This window comes from Manis pentadactyla, chromosome 19, assembly GCF_030020395.1.
Source record: "Manis pentadactyla isolate mManPen7 chromosome 19, mManPen7.hap1, whole genome shotgun sequence".
Taxonomy (NCBI): domain Eukaryota; kingdom Metazoa; phylum Chordata; class Mammalia; order Pholidota; family Manidae; genus Manis; species Manis pentadactyla.
The window spans coordinates 6,481,729-6,502,578 of NC_080037.1; the positions used below are offsets into that span (position 1 = coordinate 6,481,729).

At 37.8% G+C, this 20,850-nt stretch overlaps 1 protein-coding gene across 3 annotated transcripts in view; it reads right to left on the reverse strand.

Annotated features, from left to right (window-relative positions):
* The window catches only part of ATF6 (activating transcription factor 6), a 196,023-nt gene that overhangs the window by 105,201 nt on the left and 69,972 nt on the right, over positions 1–20,850 (reverse strand). For all 3 annotated transcript variants that reach the window (XM_036922831.2, XM_036922830.2, XM_036922829.2), the window contains exons 11-14: positions 17,416–17,529; positions 16,273–16,372; positions 9,071–9,138; positions 6,005–6,119 (exon numbers count right to left, since the gene is read on the reverse strand). In XM_036922831.2, the coding sequence (XP_036778726.2) occupies positions 6,005–6,119; positions 9,071–9,138; positions 16,273–16,372; positions 17,416–17,529 (397 nt within the window). The remainder of the gene's footprint in view (positions 1–6,004; positions 6,120–9,070; positions 9,139–16,272; positions 16,373–17,415; positions 17,530–20,850) is intronic.

Consider the following 20,850-nt stretch of genomic DNA (forward strand, 5'->3'; position numbering starts at 1 on the left):
CGGATGCCACAAAAAGGGCCACTGGGGGTCTGATTGCCCAGCCACCCGAAGGGGAGGCTGGACGAACAACCCCCATCCTAGGCCCGCCGTAGTGGGGCTGGCAGAGGAAGATTGACGGGGCCCGGGGGCTTCCCGCCCGACCATTTCCATCACCAAACAGGAGCCCAGGGTTACTTTAATAGTAGACGGTCGCCCCACCTCCTTCCTCCTAGACACAGGAGCCACCTTCTCGGTCCTGCGGGAATACCGGGGCCCTACCACGCCTGCCATTACTCCTATAGTCGGGGTAGGAGGAAAACAGATTTTCCCATTAAACCCCCCCCCCCTTTTATGCACAATCCAAGACAATCCCATACCTTTCTCCCACTCCTTCCTGGTTATGCCCCAGTGTCCCATCCCTTTACTAGGACGGGACATCCTTTCTCTCCTCCATGTTTCCATAACTATATCCACTCCCACAGCCCCCAGTGCTCCCCTTCTGATGGCCCTCATAGCCGACGACCCCCCTCTACCCAATGAAAGCTCCAGTTCCGCCCTCATACACCCTGTAAATCTCAAAGTTTGGGACATTACAAGCCCCTCCGTGGCTCTATGTCCTCCTGCCTCTATCAAACTACGTGACCCCTCTCAGTATATCTGTCAGGCCCAATACCCCCTGACCACTTCAGCCCTCATAGGCCTCCAACCCATCATTCAAGATCTTTTAAACAAAAATTACCTCAGACCCACTCACTCCCCGTTTAATACCCCCATATTAGCTGTTAAAAAAACCCAACAGATCTTTCCGCCTCGTCCAAGACCTTCGCCTCATCAACATGGCCATCGTCCCTATCCATCCCTTAGTCCCAAATCCATACACCCTCTTATCGCAGATCCCTGCCTCGCCTCCCACTTCTCAGTCCTAGATCCCAAGGACGCATTTTTTTCTATCCCTCTGGACCCCTCCTCCCAAGATTTTTTACAGAAAACGGCTCCTCTCTGACCTGCCTGTCAAAACCAAGACAGAAATCCTTTCCTTTCAAGGCCTGGCTGGGTATTTTAGAGCATGGATCCCTAACTTCTCCCTGTTGGCAAGACCCCTATACGACCTCAGCAAGGGCCCCCCTGAAGAACCATTATCCTCCTCACCCCGACACTCCCTCATTAAGCTCCGTCGTGCCCTGTGGAAGCCCCAGGTCTCCATCTTCCTGATTTGTTGAAGCCCTTCTCATTATACATTCATGAGAGGTCCAGTCAAGCTCTAGGCGTCCTAGGCCAATATTATGGCCCATCCTTTGCCCCAGTAGCTTATCTTTCCAAGCAATTAGACCCCACAGTTCAGGGATGGGCCCCCTGCCTACGGGCATTAGCCGCTGGACAGCTCCTGCAGAAGGAAGCTCATAAACTGACATTCGGGGCGCCCCTTACCATTCTGCCCCCACATCACCTAAAAGACCTCTTAACCTACAAAAGTTTACTGACTCTCCCTCCCTCCAGACTCCTGACCTTACTGTCCTCTTTCCTCCAAAATCAAGACATTTCTTTCCTCCCCTGCCCGCCCCTGAATCCGGCCACTCTTCTTCCTCTACCCTACTCTCCTCATACTCCCTCGCGTGATTGCCTGGAAGCCCTTCACAACCTCCTTCCGGGCCACTCCACGATCTCCGAAGGGGCCCTCTCACACTCCGACCTCATCTGGTTTACTGATGGGTCCTCCTTTAAACATGAGGGCACCCATTACGCAGGATACGCAGTAGTCTCCCTCGAAGACGTCATCGAGGCACGAGCCCTACCCCCCGGTACAACCAATCAACAGGCCGAACTCATTGCAGCCACCAGAGCTTGCACTCTGGCCCAGGACACGTCTTTCACACTGTACACTGACTCCAAATAAGTATTCCACATTCTCTTGTCTCACGCGGCAGTATGGAAAGAACGAGGCCTCCTCACCACAAAAGGAAATTCCATCACTAATTCAGCCTTAATTACTAAACTTCTAGAGGCTCCACAACTCCCACACCGACTGGGCATAGTCCACTGCAAATCACATCAAAAGGATGACTTCCCCATTACAAGAAGTTGAAACCAAACACCTAGGACCCACCTTCTCTGGACACCCAAGACCCATCGGTCACAACCCAGAGTCCTTCGGATACAGCGCAAGACGCTGTCTACTCTACCACGCCTCATCCCTCTGATCCCTTGAAACTCCGCATCTCCCGTTCACCCCCTTTGCCATCCATACCCAAATCATGACTTTTTCCTCCTTTACTGCTCTCTCGTTTTTTTTCCTCATTCCTATTGTCTTCCCCGCCACCCCAGCCTCCTTTGTATGGTGATTCAAAGTCAGACAGACTTACACACAAAAATTACTGCCCTCATTGCCACATCAGACTGCCCTCTGCAAGGCTGCTCCGAGCCTTTATACCTCCACTTTCCTCCCTCCCCCGAAGTGCTCACTAGCAGCTACCTTTATTCTCCCTACCTCTGCTCCCTCTATGACCAAAAACAAGCCTGTTGCAGGCGATGGCCAGACACCTGTGGGGATGTCCCTACTGGTCTTGCGCCATTCACTACATGGGTAACTCCCGGTACCCACAGTATTACTCCTCCAACTCATTCTCTTCAATACTAACAAACCCCTTCCTTACCTGGCTGTGGCCCATTGCAGGCCCTATAATAATCATTCTCCGCCTGTCTCTTCTTGCCTTGTAAAGTTTATCAAATCCTAAGTTGGTAAAATCTCTAATCAAACTTTCAACCAGCTTTTACTCAGGAACTACCAGCTTTTAGCCACAGAAGATCCCTCACCCTCACGTAACCTTCTCACCACACGCTGAGATGGACCCCTCTCTCCCTGGAAACCGTTCCTGGAAACAAGGCCACAGGCGCCTGGCTTCTGGCACCGTATCCTCCTGGCACCATTAGAATCAACAAGTCCTCGACCTATGGTTACAGGGAACCTTCACTGATTTCCAACCTGAAGAAGCCCACATCTACTCGTCCTTACTGTGGGGAGTCCTATCAACCCTTTCTTCCCAGTCCTCAAGCCCTCACTCCCTTCTCCACCCCTGTTCAGCAGGAAGCAGTCAGAGAGAAAGCAACGTCCACAACCCCATAGAGGAGAAAGGGGGGAATGAAGGGCCCCCACCCATAAGATGGCGAAATTCCTGCTTCTCTTCCGGGTCCTCGGTTCCCGCCGGCGCCACCTGAAGCCCAATCACCCCTCGCCCCCTAATCCCAGCACCTAGCCAATAGCCACCAGCCCCGTAGAAGTGACACCTCAATCACCCCATGCCCCTTCCTATATAACCCAGCACCTTTCCCTAATAAAGCGGAATTCTCCGGTGAATTGCTGCTGTGTGTTGCTCCTTTTCTTTCAGTTGGTTCACTCAATAGTAGTGTACACAACAGTCAATGGCTACTTCTACGCTTTTAGATATTAAAATATTTTGTTAAATATATGTCCAATTATAAGATAAAATACTTCTTTGCTTATTGGCTTTGTTATGTCTGGTTTAACTAAACAAAACCTTGGGCTTTCAGAATCTATGTACAGTTTACCCTTGAACAACATGCGTTTGAACTGCACAGGTCCATTTATATGCAGATTAAAAATAAATAAATACTATACAGTACTGTAAATGCATTCTTTCTTCCTGTGATTTTCTTGATAAACTTTTCTTTGGTTTACTTTATTGTAAGAATACAGTGTACAATATATGTAACATACAAAATATGTGTTCATCAACTGCTATGTTATCAGTAAGGCTTCTGGTCAACTGTAGGGTATCCGTAGTAGTTTTAGGGGAGTCAAAGTTATATGCGGATTTTGGACTGCACAAGGTCAGTGCTCCTAACCATTGTTCCAGGATCAACTGTATTTCTTAATTTCCAACACAATCATACAGTATCAATTACAATAAGTTCTGTCGATGAAACTAAGAACCTAAGTGGGAGAAAAATTCTACATCTTCCTGCACAAGAAATGATGCCTCTCATCTTTCTGATAAAACTTTAGAATATTTTGTATTGAAAACCGGTAGAGAAAACCAAGCATAAAGTCCTAACTCATTTCATTTTCACTTAAGCAAGAACAAAAGAACAATCCAGGATTTAAGAACCAAATTCCTGTCCCATGACATAGTTTATAGTCACTATGATCAAATTTACTTTATCCCTACTGTTAAAAAAAAAAAAAGAAAAAGATGTTATCTCTAACTACTGTTATCTAATTAAGTTCACATTTATTCTTACTTTTTCTTGATATAAAACACCAAGACGTGATAAATCAGTAATTAGGAAATGAAAAATCCAAACAGAATGTGAGAAATACCCCTAACAGTTTTCCTGAAAATGAAAAAAAAGAGTATTTCTTTGTGAACATCAAAGGGTTGGGGCAGGGTTATTAATAATTTTCCAACAGCACTTTTTACAGCAAACTAATGAGAAGCAGCTTTTACAAATGCAAGACATGTAAAGCATATTTTTTAAAAAGGAACACTATTCATTTTCCTTTGTATAAATACAGTCTCTTTAAAACAAGGACTATTTTCTCTGAAACAAATACTTGTTCTCTTCCCTAGAAAAACATTACTAACCATGACTTCAGCCCATGTCCTGACCATTGCTATTTCCAATATATACTATATACTGTTTCGATCAAATAATGGAGAAATAATCCTGACCCTAAGAAAAAGTATTCGGCTATCTGAGTGTTACAAACATTCTTCTCTGGTAACTTCCATAACATTTACTTGAATACGTTCCTTTTAACATCTATCAAGTCTCTTCTTTGTAGTGTTGGGTCTCATTTTTAAAAGTTTATTTTTTTCCCCCACTTAAAACATGACTATGTCAACACTAAAGCAAATACCTAAGTTTCCATCAGCCAACTCACAGCCTTGATGAAACCCTGCTCTATGCTGCCCCCTTGCTGCTGAAAGTGAACTCCGGCTGGTGCCGTATAGAAACAGACCGATTACATCTGAGAGAACAAGCTGAGCACAAGAAATTTTGTGAAAAGGCAGAAATCACGAGATGCCATTGCTTAAAATATCCCAAATCTCCTAGCATATTTGGTTAATAACTTAAAATATATGAAATGTTTGATTTCCCTAATCCTCAAGTGTCAAGCTCTCTGGTCTTAAAATTCTGAGGTATTAGATATTTGTACCTTAGGAAAAGAATTATCAGAGAATTTCAGTGGTAGTGAGTAGTGACAATAATCAAGAGAATTAATTGTTTACTCTCTTGTAGTCATATGCTTACTTCAACCATGTCCTCTCTTCAATTGTTTTTAAAGAAAAAGAAAAACCTAGGATACAAACTACTCAGGAATTCATTCACCTGTGTGTTACTGGTTTAACATACAGCACTCTAACACAGATCTTCATATGGCAATTCTATGAAGAATATATTTTCATTTTACAGGAAAAGTAGATGGAATGTAAATAGCTATGCATTTTTTCCCGCTTAGTCTAACACTTATAACACTCAAAAGTGCTCATATAAACATTTACTTTTGCATAAGCTGACTGATTACCTAATTCCTCACCAATAGGAGTAAATGTTTGATGAAGGAAGTCTCAGGAACACAGATCAAAACATCCCACAATTCATATATTAATCAGCCCATGATTCATCTTCAGCCCATGTTTGGGAAGTCTCTTTTCCAATAACCAATGGGAACACCACAGGCCTAAGCAGAAATTTTTATGTTTTTACTACTCCTTTGTTTATAAACAAACAATATAGCGATAGAAATGACAAAGAATAAAAGTCAATAAGCATTTTATATTTTCTGAATACAAACTCATTGCCTGACATCATTCCCGTGTTCATTTTTATAATGCTGAGCAGCTCAAAAATGAGCATGTTATTTAGCACTTAAACTATTCCACTCATGATTTATTCTATATTGCTTCCTGTCTCTCACATCTTTTTATCTTCCACAGTATTCACCCCAATATCTTGTACACAGCAGCCCAAAAATATTTCCTTTATTCTTTCAAAGTGGACTTACCCTTCGAAATGACACAACATAAAATGTGTCTCCCCTTCTGTGGATGGCTTCAAAGAAGTCTTGGTAACTTCTGGGTGAAGCGTAATACACTTGTAGCTCATTCCCTGAGTTCCCACTGAAGAAAAAGGCAAAGAATTTTTTGAACTAAGAAAATTCATATCCTCTCAGAAACACTTCCCATTCCAAGGCTATGTGTAAAGTATAAGAATCTCTCTGAGCCAAAATATTAGTAGCATTTTGGCAGTAATTTTGTAATATATTTTGAAAAGCCCAAGGTGAGGACATGACAAGACCCAATTCACTAAAGCTAAAACTCTCATTTCTGAATGGAGGCTCTAAAATGTACCACACAGACAAGTGCATTGCAAAGCATGTAAAAATAATAAAAGTATCCGAGGACCGATTTCTGCATTGGTTTTGCATGATTTTTTGATAACAAAGATTAAGTCTGAGGTAAAGTTATTTTTCACCTGTCTGTGGCCAAATCTGTGAAGTACTGCGTGCCTGAGGCTCTGTGAAAGGTGGGAAGAGCATAGGATTTAGAACCAGACAGACCTGGCTTTGAATGCCTGGTCCACTCCCCAGCTGGGTGCTCCTGGGGAAATCAACCTTGGAGGAGTACCTTTCCTCATCCATAAATGAAGATAACCTTACACGATCTCACTGGGGTCAGGGGTGTTCTATATGTAAAGCACCAGGCATGGATCCTGTGCCATAGGAGTCACTCCACAAATGCCGGTCACAGATAACAGAAGTACCATGCTGGTGCCTTGATAAAATTATAACTAAAATGATAATACCTCAAACCACAGTGTATCACCAAAATATACACTCAATTGATATTAATGTAAATCTTAATAATATTTCCAGAGTCTTTTACTGTTTAGCAGTAAGACAACACCCAGAGGTTAGAGGAGAGTTAATAAGTAATGCTTCATTTTTTTCCAAAAAGATGATATGTTTTCTTTCTTACGTGATCATTTGTTTTCAATCAAACTTTCTTAGAAGGAGAAAAAGACTGAATTACAAGTAAATAAAAAATGAGTAATAAGAACTTTCTTTGAAATAATTCCATTTGCTCACTAGGCCGTTTCTGACCATATTTGAACATACACTCAATTCTCATGGTGTTGTGTTCTGGAAAGTCAGTGTGAACACTGGATTAGCAAATACTGAGCCAGTCGCCTAAGGAAAATACAGGTCGGATACCTGTAGGCCCATGTCTGTCAACTGGTCAGTGCATGACCTTGTTTTAGATGTTTCTATTTAAAGACATCTTAACACCGAACATCATGAACACCAAACTCACAGTCAACAGCATTATAACTTAGACCTGAAGAAAGCTTATCTAGTGTGTATTTTCTCCATATAGCGCAATACAGCCTTCTTGTACTTATGAACACTAGGCAGCACTTTGGTACTACAGCTGCGCCATTTAAAACAGTGAAATCACCAACAAAAAAGCACAAAAATGTGAAAAATTTGTCATGAAATAGACTCAAAAAGGAACTTGTTTACAGTAGGACAGCTGAAACAGGAATGCAGAGTGTTTTGTTAAATGTCACCTGGGGACATCTACGCATGTTTGTGAATGACTATGAGAGCACTCTGAATATTGATTTTGGGGTACAAATAAATTACAATGAGGAGGCAGATTCACAAGTACAGAATATATGAATAATGAGCTCAATTCTAATTCATTTAAAACATTTTTTTAACGACTATCTTTGTAGAGCAGCTTTAAGTTCACAACAAACTTAAAGGGAAGGTACAGAGATTAAAAGCATTTTTAACTAGTGAAGAAATAATATGCCATCATAATGATGCATCAAAAAACATGTATTTTTAAACATATATAGAGCAAATGAATGAAATATTATGGTTACAGAGAACTATTAGTTATATATATTTGAATTAAACATTTTTATGGATAATACAACATCTCAGGAGTTTAAACAATCATTGCTAATATGTTGCTTAATGCTACTTAATAATGATTTTTAGTTAATAGGGTAATTACTGAATGGATTTCAACTAATATTTTATATATATTCTCAGTACCTTATACACTTTCTGGCACACAGTTGGTTCTCAGTAAATGTTAAATTAAATAAATTGTGGACTCTAAATTTGTGATAGAGCTACAGACAGAATCTGAGACTCCAACCTTTCACCTCAGTGATACTGCTGTCAATGACCTCACATCGTCATCATCACCATATTTTATGGAGTATGTTAAGTACCATGTAAAGTGCTTTAAATATATTATGTAACTTAATTGCATCAATTCTGTGCAGCCAGAATTTTGGAGATGAGGAGACTTTTAAATTAAGTTAACCTGCTCAAATCTACAAAGCAGGTAAGTGGAGGAAATGATCTGAACTCTGCCCAACTTTAAAGCTTGCATCTTAACCATGATATTGTATTGCCTCCCATATTATCGCTCCTTTTAGTTAGATATATTTTGGTCAATACATTTCAACTTCTAAGTTCAGCACTCCTTTTGAAATCTTAAGTAGCAGTTGCATAGTGAAAAATGCATTTTAAGTCAAATTGCTAGGATCTGAATTCTGCGTCTGACACTTATTGGTTCAATGACTCTGACTTCAAATAAATAAATGACCTGCCAGTTTTTCTATATATAAAATAGGGACTGTGATATCTACACATTAAGTTATTATAAGGATTTAAAGATAAAATGTAAAGCATGTAAAGCATTCAGCAGGACACGTGGCACACAACAAGCACTCCTAAAATAATATTCTGTTTCCCTTGACTCATGCAACAGACGCAAATCAAGGACAGGAGAGTTATATATATTTAAGATTTACAGCAAACTTATGACTAAAGAGCACTCCAACTAAATGTGTATTTAAGGGATTTGAGTTAACCTTTTGAAATTATCTGGGTTTACTATGACTGCTCAGAAGCAGGGTAAGTTATGTGAACTAATATACAAGTCGCAGATGAGAACAAGTTTAATATGGGACAGAAGCATGCTTTTTTCAACTTTACTAAATACTAGGTATTTTAAATTCTGTGGCCAAAACTTCCACATTTTCCTACCTGATACTAGCGGTTTCTGTATATTGGACAGCCATGAGCTGAGAATTTGAGCCCTGTTCCAGAGCACCCTGAAAGAAAAAAAAAAAGATTTAATGTCATATAATGCAATTATATGACTCTATAATTGAGTCATTCTACATTTACTACAACTATATTGACTGATTCTACATTTACTAAACTCTCACTGAAGTATTCATATGGTTCTTTTCATGAATATTCTGACATATTAAGTTCACAGAACTAAACACTAACACAGAAATTAGAACCCTTTTGGTCACATTCTGGGCTGAGAAATGTGTCTTATGGAGAGTAAGACATTTAAAACATTTCCTGTAAGTTTAAAAATGTAGTCCAAAAGTTTAGTTCAAGTACCACAAGTTTTATAACCAGGTCATACAAACATTACTGAACATATAACTTATGTTTGCTAAAATAATTATTTTCACAAATATTACTGAACATATAACAACTTATGTTTGCCTAAAATTATTATTTTCACAACGAAAAGTTCCTGAAGTATGAAAAATCCACAATGAAACTAGCTCCTCATGCCTAAAAGTTGAATATAATGATCATCATGCATAAACATACCTATGGACTAGGCCATCATTAAAGAGATTTCACCAATGACTCTTTTGGCCAGGATCTGGAACCATTAGTAGGTCCATGTATGCTACACTGGAAACCTGTCTTTCACACAGCATCTGCTTTGCACTATGCCAGGGAGTATAAGAAATATTCCCCGACAGTTTTATAAGTTCATCTTCAGGAGACTTTTGTAAGGGTATCAGAAATCAAGGGCATGTTACCCATTTTACATTAGGAAGTGACCTTACTACTATGCTGTCAAACAGTGGCTTAAGTAATTGTTCAATTATAAGACTATTAGCATGTGTTCATTACTGTATCCACACCCCCATCGTTCAGCAATTAAACTTTTATAAAATGCCTGCTACATGCACTTGGGATATAAAATTTAATATCTGACTTCTGCCCTCAAGAAGCTTGCAGTTTAACTAAGACATACATTTGGAAACAATACAATGAGGTAAATGCTGAAACAGAAGAACACACAAATACTAAAGGGAAAAAAGAAGAGAGAACAATCTTGTTTGGTGGATGGAGCCAATATGCAGGGATAAATATAGGGCTTCCAATCTCTGGCTCTTTAACAAGTTAAGCATCTTATTTTATGAAAATCTAATGTTTTAGGTTTTGCATATAATAGGTATTCAATAAATGTGTATTAAACAAAAATGAAAAGAGCAGGAAAAAGAAGTAGACCCAAATAATATTTACGGGCATGCTTATCAACTTAAGTAGTAAATAAAACCAACAAATTAGTTAGCTGATAAAAATACGGTTTAAAATGAACTGATTAAATAGCTATTGAATTTTAAATGATTTTACTACTTTGGCATATATGAAATTAATATAGAAAACTGAAAGAAGCCAGACTTCTTTCCTTAGACTCAGAAGTGAGTGGGTAGACTTCAAAGAAAGATCAGTTAGAGACACTGGGCAAAGAGAAATTGGGTATGCTATTTACCCAATTTATACCGATTAACAAAGGAACCTCTGAGAAACTTGCTATGAGCTTTGGCATTTTTGGCTCTGTAAATTTAGAAAAAGGGCATAATTGGCAAAAATGTGAGGAAGACGTTTACATAGAAATGAGGATATTAAAATTTCCAATCATGTTGTAGATTTGTCCACGTTTCCTTTAGTTCTGTCACTCTTTTGCTTTATGTATTTTGAAGCTTTATTATTAGGGGCGTAAAACATTTAGAATTATGTCCTCTTGATTCAATGCTCCTTTTACTATTATGAAACTTCCCTCTTTGTCTCTCGTAATACATCCTGTGTATGAAAGTCTCCTTTGATTAATATAGCTCCACCACCTTTCTAATGCCTAATATCTGCACAGTGTACATACTTTTTCACCATTTTATTTTATATCTGTGTTTTTACATTTAAAATGTTATTTCTTCTGAACAGTATATAGTTGGGTTTTCCCTTTTAAAAAATCTAGTTTGACAATCTTTCCCTTTTAATTAATGTGTTGAGGCCATAACACTTAATTACTAATATGGCTAGGTCAAGTCTACTTAACCTAGTATGTAGTTTCTATTTATCCTACTTGTTGTTTGTTCTTTTCCTGCCCTCTTTTGGTTGAAATACATATTTTTCAGTATTTCATGTTTATTTCCTGTATTGACTTTTTGGCTGTACTTCTCTGCTCTAGAGTTTATATTCTGATCTTTCAGTTACCACAGTCTACCTTCAAATATTACTTGGACAATTTAAAAACTTTATAAGAGCATAATTCCATTTGCCCCCTCTCCCTTTGTGTTCTTACTATATTACATTTCACTTCTACATAAACTATAAACCACACAACAAACTGTTAAAGGACTTTTGATTTAAAAATATAATAGTCTTTTAAAGACATTTAAATATACATACATAAAATAAAGATAGTACAAAAAATTTTTTAAGGCCATTTATTATTACCAGATATTTGCACATTCTGGTGTTCTTCCTTCCTGCTAATTGGGTTCTATTATCATCTATATGATATCACTCCCCTTAGTCTAAAAAATTTTTTACTATTTCTCATAGTGCAGGTCTTCTGGAGACAAATTATCTAAGTTTTTGTCTGTCTGGAAATGTGTTTGTTTTGCCTTCATTTTAAAAGATATTTTCACCAATTCATCCCTTTACCTTTTCTGGTAACTCACAGTCTAGGAAGAGGGTAGAATTATGAAATGGGACAAGCCAAGTCAAGGATATAATGCTTGGAGATGACAGAAATTTCAAAGATACGAAGTTTGATCAAATTTAGAGTATCTTATTAGACTACTGGGTCCTTAAATAGTAGCCAAAAGGAGTGTCTGTAAGGAAAAGATTGAAATGAGGAAAAAAGACAAGGCAGAGAAGTTACAGGCTCTCTACACAGTGAAGAGGACCGGAAGAATTCTTTACAAGCTTTGCTACTGACAACAGCATAAGCAGAGAACCTTCTCATTCCTCTGACTGACCAAGAACTTCTTTTACCCGTGACAGATACAGATTAAACCCTGTCATTCCTTTTTCTGTAATAGCTAGAAGTCCCCATTTCTGACCATTATCTAAGCTCACTAGAGAAAGATATACACCAAGATAGAAGAGAAAGAAATAAGACTTTTTAAAAAATTGAAGTATAGTTTATATACAATCTTATACTGGTTTCAAGTATACAATACAGTAGTTCAACAGTTACACACATTAAATCCTCGCCCCCACTAGAGCAGTTACTACCTGTCAACATAGAAGCATGTTACAGAATCACTGGCCATATTCTCCAGGCTGTACTACTGTCTCCACGACGAACTTATATTATATTTGAGAATTTTTGTGCCCTTTAATTTTCTTTACCATCCCCCCATCCATCCCAACCTCTCCCATATGGTAACCACAAATCTTTTCTCAGTGTCTATGCATCTACTGCTATTCTGTTCATTTTATTTTGTTTTGTCTTTAGATTCTACAAGTAAATAAAATGATATGGTATTTTTCTTTCCCTGCCTGGCTATAACTGCATAATACCCTCTAGGTCCATCTATGTTGTGACAAATGGCAGGATTCCTTTCTTTTTTAATAGCTGAATAGTTTTCCATTGTGTATATGTGCCACCTCTTTACCCATTCATCTATTGATGGACACTTTGATTGCTTTCATACCTTGGCTATTGTAAATAATGTGGCAATAAACACAGGGGTGCATATATCTTTTCAAATCAGAGATTTTGTTTTCTTTGGGTTATTTATCAAAGTGGAATTGCTGGGTTGTATGGTATTTCTGTATTTAGATTTTTGAGGAACCTCTATACTGCTTTCCACAGTGGCTGTACCAATTTACACTCCCACCAACAATGTAGGAGACTTCCCATTTCTCCACTTGGAATTTCTTGTCTTTCAGATAGTGGCCATTCTACATGGTGTGAAGCGAAATCTCATTGTGGTTTTGAGTTGCGTTTCCCTATTGATTAGCAATGTGGAGTGTCTTTTCATGTGCCTGTTGGCCATGTGTATTTCTTTTTTGGAAAATTTCTGTTCAGGTCCCCAGCCCACTTTTTAGTTGGGTTATTTGTTTTTCTGGTGATGAGGCATATGAGTCCTTTATGTATTTTGGGTGTTAACCCCTTATTGGATAAATTGCTTACAAATATATTCTCCCATACTGTAGGTTGCCTTTTTTGTTCTGTTGATTGTGTCCTTTGCTGTACAGAAGCTTTTTAGTTTGATGTAGTCCCACTTGTTCAGTTTTTTTTTTGTTTCCCTTGCCCAGGGAGACATATCAAGAAAAATATTGCTCACGCTTATGTTCAAAAGAGTTTTGCCTATGTTTTCTTCTAATGGTTTTATATCTTATAGTTAAGTCTTTAATCTATTTTGAGTTTACTTTGTGTATGATGTTAGACAATAATCCAGTTTCATTCTCTTACATGTAAGCCATCTAGTTTTCCCAACACCAGTTATTGAAGAGGCTATATTTTCCCCACTGCATATTCATGGGTCCTTTATCGTAAATTAATTGACCATATATGCATGGGTTTATATCTGGGCTCTCTACTCTGTTCCACTGATCTATGGATCTGTTCTTGTGCCAGTACCATACTGTTTTGATTAATGTAGCATGAAAGGTAGCATAATACCCTCAGCTTTGTTGTTCTTTCTCAGGATTGTTTTGCCTATTCGGGGTCTTTTGTGGTTCCACATGAATTTTAGGATTATTTTCTCTATCTAGTTTATTGAAAAATGCCATTGGTGTTTTGATAGGGATTGCATTGAATCTGTAAATTGTGTTGGGCAGGATGGCCATGTTGACAATACTAATTCTTCCTACCCATGAGCGTGGGATAGATTTCCATTTATTGGTGTCTTCTTTAATTTCTCTCATGAGTGCCTTAGGGTTTTCAGAGTACAGGTCTTTCACTTCCTTGATAAGGTTTATTCCTAAGTATTTTATTCTGTTTGATGCAACTGTAAATGGAACTGTTTTCCTGACTTCTCTATGCTAGTTTGTTGTTAGTATGTAGGAACACAACATATTTCTGTATATTAATTTTGTATCCTGCAACTTTGCTGAATCTAGTTATTAGGTCTAAAAGTTTTTTGGTGAAGTCTTTAGGAATTTCTGTATATAGTATGTCATCTGCAAACAATGACAGTTTAACTTCTTCCTTACCAATTTGGATGCCTCTTATCTCTTCACGTTGTCTGACTGCTATTACTAGAACTTCCAGTACTATGTTGAATAAAAGTGGTGAGTTGTCTCATTCCTACCTTAAAGGAAAAGTTTTCAGCTTTTCACCATTGAGTATGATGTTAGCTGTGGGTTTGTTGTATTGGCCTTTATTATGTTGAGTTATGTTCCCTCTCTACCCATTTTGTTGAGAGTTTTTATCATGAATGGATGTTGAATTTTGTTAAATGCTTTTTCAGCATCTACTGATATGATCACATGGTTTTTATCCTTCTTTTTGTTAATGTGGTGTATCACACTGATTGATTTATAAATACTGTACTATCCTTTCAACCCTGGAATAAATCCTACTTGGTCATGATGGATGATCCTGTTGATGTATTTTTCAATTCAGTTTGCTACTATTTTGTTGAGAATTTTTTCATCTATGTTCTTCAGGGATACTGGTTTATAATTTTCTTTTTTTGTAGTGTCTTTGTCTGGATTTGGTTATTAGAGTGATGCTGACTTCATAGAATGGGTTTGGAAATATTCCCTCCTCTTCTACTTTGGGAATAATTTAAGAAGGATGGGTTTAGCTCTTCTTTAAATGTTTGGTAGAATTCAGCTGTGAAGCCATGTGGTCCTGAACTTTTGTTTGTTGGGAGTGTTTTGACTACCAATTCAATTTCAGTAGTGGTAATTGGTCTTGTTCAGATTTTCTGCTTCTTCCTGGGTAAGTCTTGGAAGGTGTAATTTTCTAGTAATCTGTCCATTTCTACTAGGTTGTCCAATTTATTGGCATGTAATTTTTCATAGAGTTCAGTAATAATACTTTGTATTTCTGTGTTATACTTCATGTAATAATTCCTTTCTTGTTTCTGGTTTATTTGTGTACTCTTTTTTTCTTGATAAATCTGTCTATTTTGTTTATCTTCTCAAAGAACCAGCTCTTGGTATCACTGATTTTTCCTATTGTTTTATTCTTCTCTATTTTTCTTTTTCTATTTCTTTAGTTATGAGTTTACACTGTTTATTTGCGATTGTTCTTGTTTCTGGAGATAGGTCTGTACTGCTATCTACTTCCCTCTCAGAACCACTTTTGTGGCATCCCACATATTTTGAACTGTTTTATTTTTGTTTTCATTTGCTCCATGTGTTCCTTGATTTGTTTTCATTTGTTCATTGATACATTGATTATTTAGAGGCATGTTGTTTAGCCTCCATGTGTTTGTGGGTTTTTTTTCCCTTCATGTAATTTATTTCTCGTTTCATACCATTGTGATAGAAAAAGATGCTTGATATATTTCAATTGTTTTGAATTTACTGAGGCTAATTTTGTGTCCTAATATGTGGTCTATTCTGGGGAACATTCCATGTGCACTTGAGAAAAATGTGTATCCCACTGTTTTTAGGTGGAATGTTCTGTATATATCTGTTAAGTCCACCTGATCTAATGTATTGTTTTGTGCCTCTGTTTCCTTATTTATTTTCTGTATGGTTGATCTACTGATGTAAGTGGTGTGCTAAAGTCCCCTAATATGATTGAGTTGCAGCCTCTTTCTCCCTTTAGTTCTACTAGTATTTGTTTTACACATTTAGATGCTCCTATGTTGAGTGTATAGATATTTATAATTGTTATAGCCTCTTGTTGGACTGATCTCTTTATCATTATGTAATGTCCTTCTTTGTTACTTTCTTTGTTTTGAAATCTATTTTGTCTGATACGAGTACTGCTACTCGTGCTTTTTTCTGCCTATTATTTGAACGAAATATCTTTTCCATCCCTTCACTTTCAGTCTATGTATGTCTTTAGGTCTGAAATGAGTCCACTGTAGGCAGCATATAGATGGGTCTTGTTTCTTTATCCATTCTGCCACCCTCTGTCTTTTGTGGTGCACTCAGTCCATTTACATTTAAGGTACTTATTGATAGGTATGTACTTACTGCCACTATGCAAGCAACCAGAAACAAACCTGAAGAATGTGCATTTTCTGTTGATCATTCGTCAATCTTCTTGATTTTGTCCTTTCCACTTCGTGTCTATGAACCCACCCTCGAAGTTCATGATTTAACCTATAAACACAGCTCAATTAATTAAACATATGACATAGAAATAAATGGCTCACTCTTGGTTGGAAATGAAGCTGAAGGATCCAAACAGCATTCTAAGTGCCTGATAATTCAATACCTTTTTTTGATTTGAAAAAAGCTAAGACAGTTACCGTTAAGTTGCTTTTAATAACACAAGCATTTTTATATGGTAGCCTCCTCAATCATGAATTTAAAATTCAAAGAAAACCATAGCTAAATACCTGCCAAATATAAATAACGGATGCAAAGGTTATTCCACAAAAAAAAATATTTCCTGTTTCTGCTCTTAGGCTAAGTACACACAAACACTGGAAAGCATTTAAGAAGTCATGGGACACCTGACAAACGCATTATAAAGCCTTTGAAAGTTAGGCTCTTTGGGGAGAAGGAAAAGAATGAAAACTGCTCTGGAAAAAAAGTGGGAGCAAGGGAAGAAATGTCGATGCAGTATAATCCAGATATTCCAACACTGCAAATAAAAATGTTCAAATGTTAACTTCCTTTATTTTTTTTTTAGAGCAGTTGTGAAGGCGTTGGACTATGCTTACTTAACTATAGTAGTTGCTAACTAGTTATGACAAAAAAAGCAAAGCAGTTTTGAGGTTCAAGGATAGGATTTAAAATCACAAGAAATAACTCACGGGACAAGTAGATAAGGAAAGGTTCACTAATGGGGAAGCGCCTCCAGGATCACGTGTCCTCAAATTATTACCTGCCTAACTTGAAAAAAAGGTACCTTCTGCTATGAATTGCAAGTCTAACACTCACCCTGAATTTTTATATTATTATCATTCTCTAGTTTTCAAATAAGCCATATTTAAGTATACAATCCCAGCACTATTACAAGAAATAGACCCATCACCCATCTCTATCAGGTTGGTACGCAAACTGGGCAATAACTGATATGCCTAGGGTTATCCAGCAAACATTCTCTCAGCCAATTAATATGAACAAGTACTTTTCTTGGTTCCAAATCTAAACACAGGAACCCACTCATATATTTCTGCAATAATCTACACACTCACCTGAGAGATTCTGTGGTGTTAATCAGTGGCTGACAAGGAGGAGGAGGAATATAGAGCAGTGGTTCTTCAGTTAGCACCATCAGGGCTTTGTCGTTTGAAACAGAATGATCGTATCTGAAACACACATGCATGAAGTATGTCTCCTTGCATCTTAAATTCCTAATTAGTTTGCTACCAAAAAGTGATCTCCAGTATTAACTTTTCATGGAAATAAAAATACAGTAAATACAACATACTATAAGGTAGAAGCAAGTGTAACAGAAAAGGAGGGAAGTATAGACCACACAGCACAAATATCATTTTCCAGGTTTTTAGAGAGATTATCATGGTAACACATACATTTATCCAGCCACCATTTATTGAGCAATTATTATGCACCAGAAACTAGGAATACAATGGCAACACATGGTTTATGTCTTCAATGAGCTAAAGACATACACAGTGCTGCTGGAACAGAGGAGGTGACACTGTAATGGGGGAAACTGGGGGAAAGACCTACTGATTGATAGGAAAGACTATTATGTGGTTAGGACTGAAGTTTTGTGGTAACAAGCCTCGATAGTCTCCTTAAAACAGTGCGTGTGTCAGTGGGGAGAGAAGCATAAAACACTTGGCAGTAGAAAAGTCAAAGTGTTGAAAGCTGAATATAAATTTTAGGATCATGGAAGAAACTGAGTCAGTAATAAAACACCAGAGTGATATTAACCAGTTACTCCATTAGCTTCAAAAAATAGACTTTTCCTAACCATCACACTGATCTTTATCATGTGAATTCATATCCAGGATGTGATTCAGGGGGCAAAACTTGAGTTGAAAATCAGAATTTGAGCTGGGGATGTTAATACCATTTATTCTTCAGTCTGCTATTTTAATCTTTCTCACTAAGAAATTTTAGATCTGTCTTGAATTTCTTTATATATCATGCTTTGTATTTAGAAAACTCAATATGCTAAAACCCAAAAAGAAAACATATAAACAGCAAAACTGGACACAGCAAGATCACACTTTTCATTCATTCAACAAATATCTACTAAATACTGTGTGCCAGGTATTGTGCTAGGTATTAGGTATCTAACAGCACACAAAAGAAATGAAATCTCTATCCATGAGGACCTTAATACACACGCACAAAATAAATCCAAACTGTGGTAAGAGCTATGAAAGAAACAAATGGCTGAAATAGAAAAACAATGGCAGTATCTACACTAGATAAATACTCAGGGGGAGATGGTATTTAAGTCAAGGCCTAATTGATGAGAAGAAGTTAGCCCTACAGAAATTGGGGAGAGTGTTCTAGATTAAGACTGGTGGGGAAAAGGTGGGTTTAAGGAACTTAACAAAGACCACTCATCAGCCAGAGTTGGGAGATATAAGGAGGCACAAGATGAGGTTGGAAAGATAGAGACCAGATTGTAAGGAATTACTCAATGTAATGAGAACAAAGGGTGTTGAGTAGTGAAGTGATATATTTCAATTACACCACAAATGGAGGCAAAAAGGGAAACTGGGAGACCAGCTAGGAAAAAGCTACAGGAACCCAGGCAAGAACTGAACATGGTATGGATGGACTAAGGTCATGGCAGTGAAGATGGAGGGCAGTGGACCAATTCAAGATAATTTTAGGGAAGAGTATCAACAGCACCTTTTGAAAAGGAGGAATCTGGGTCCTGGCTTAAGCAACAGAAATGAGGAAGATTTCTGTAGAGAAGTGGATGGAGGTAAAACATGGAGAGTACCTAGAGACCACTGTGCATGTGCTAAGTTTGAAGTGTTAAAAGAGAGCAAATCCAAGGAAACTCCTGGATAGATGAGTCTGGAAATTCCAGTCTGGACAGGAAACATAAATTTGAGAATTGTCAGGATATAGAGATATGGATTCTGTGCTAAATTATAGATGAGTTGCCTATGCAGAAAGAACACTAAAAAGTTTACAGTTCTAAACCTGGAGATTTGGACAGAGAAGGAGGCTGCAAAGAAGACTGAAAATGAAATCACTGGCCCCCTTGACTAAAACAATTTTGGCAGAGTGGAAAACTAACTGCCAGGTCCAAGCTAGAGACTTCTGTGTATACTGCACGCAATGGAAAAGCAGCAAACAGCTGAGGATACATCATTCCTCCCTGCAACCTGCACCAGGGACACTCTCAAAGTCCTCTCTATTGCCTACTAGGATTAAGTTGGAATCAAACAGAGATGGCGGCACACAGGTAATAACCTCACACACAAAAGGAGTATCAGCCTGAAATTAAATGTTGAGGGAGAAAAAAGAAGAAAACTCTGCCTTGTAGTTGGTAACTTCTGAATGCCTAAGAAGCTTTTTTTTCACACTACATAAACCAAGAACAAAGCCCTGTCACATGTGAGTTATTTTGAAAATCAAGTCATCATACTTACAGAAATACCAATGCTGTAGTCCTTCAGAGAAGCCCAAAACTGCTTTTGAAAACATATTCTGAAATATTTTGTTTCAATGTAATCAAATCTAGTAATGATTTCTGCACATCAGTGCTAAAGGGCTTTGTTCTATCAGCCAAAAATATTCTTTGGAAAAGAAGAAAAAAGTCTGATAGGAGAAATACCAGGAAAGGACTGGGTGGAGTTCAAGGGGAAAGAAGAGGGAGAATCTAAGCTAACACAAGCTGGAGACAATGAGATCCACAGAACTCTGAGATGGTCAGGGTCCTAGGCTGCTTGCAAATCACTCCGTATCAACGGGAAAAAATTCAGCAGGAAAAAAATAAAAAAACTAAAGTATAGGCTAGTAGTAGCAAGCTCAACTTAATGAGAATTCCCAGAAAAAAGACGAGTTGATGCCGATGCCTTATGTAGGGTGACCATCCTTTCCTGGTCATCCAGTGCGGTCCTGATTATGCCTGATGTCCTGACGGAGTTATTACTAGCACTGCCTTTCATTCTTTAAAGTGGGCCAGTTTGGCTGACAAATTATATGGTCATCTGATTATATACTGCACACTTCTAAGACTAAAAAAATACATGCAGTTAATTATTAAATGATCGGCAAATACAGTATTATAAGTTATGGGATTCAAATCTACCTCTTTTTTATTTGAACTCAATACTCAATACTCGCCTAATAAATGAAATGTTATACGAAACAAGCTGCATCAGAGAATAAATACCAGTGTCATGGCTGAGGTAAATAAACACATAAAATGCAGTTCAAAACAAGTTCATATTTGTGCTTTCAAGTGTTTCACAAACATTTTTGGTATCTTTTATACAGTATTTACAATGAAAAGCAAACCACCAAATTAATAGAATGATACCTACTTAAATCTCCTGAATTGCTCAATATCATCTTACTAAAGCAAGAACCTTGTGTGTACACAAGAATCCATAATGTTTTCCATTTTTAGCCAATACCAGTAACAAAGATTATACACAGGAAACAGTGACTTTGGAGTGAGGGATAGA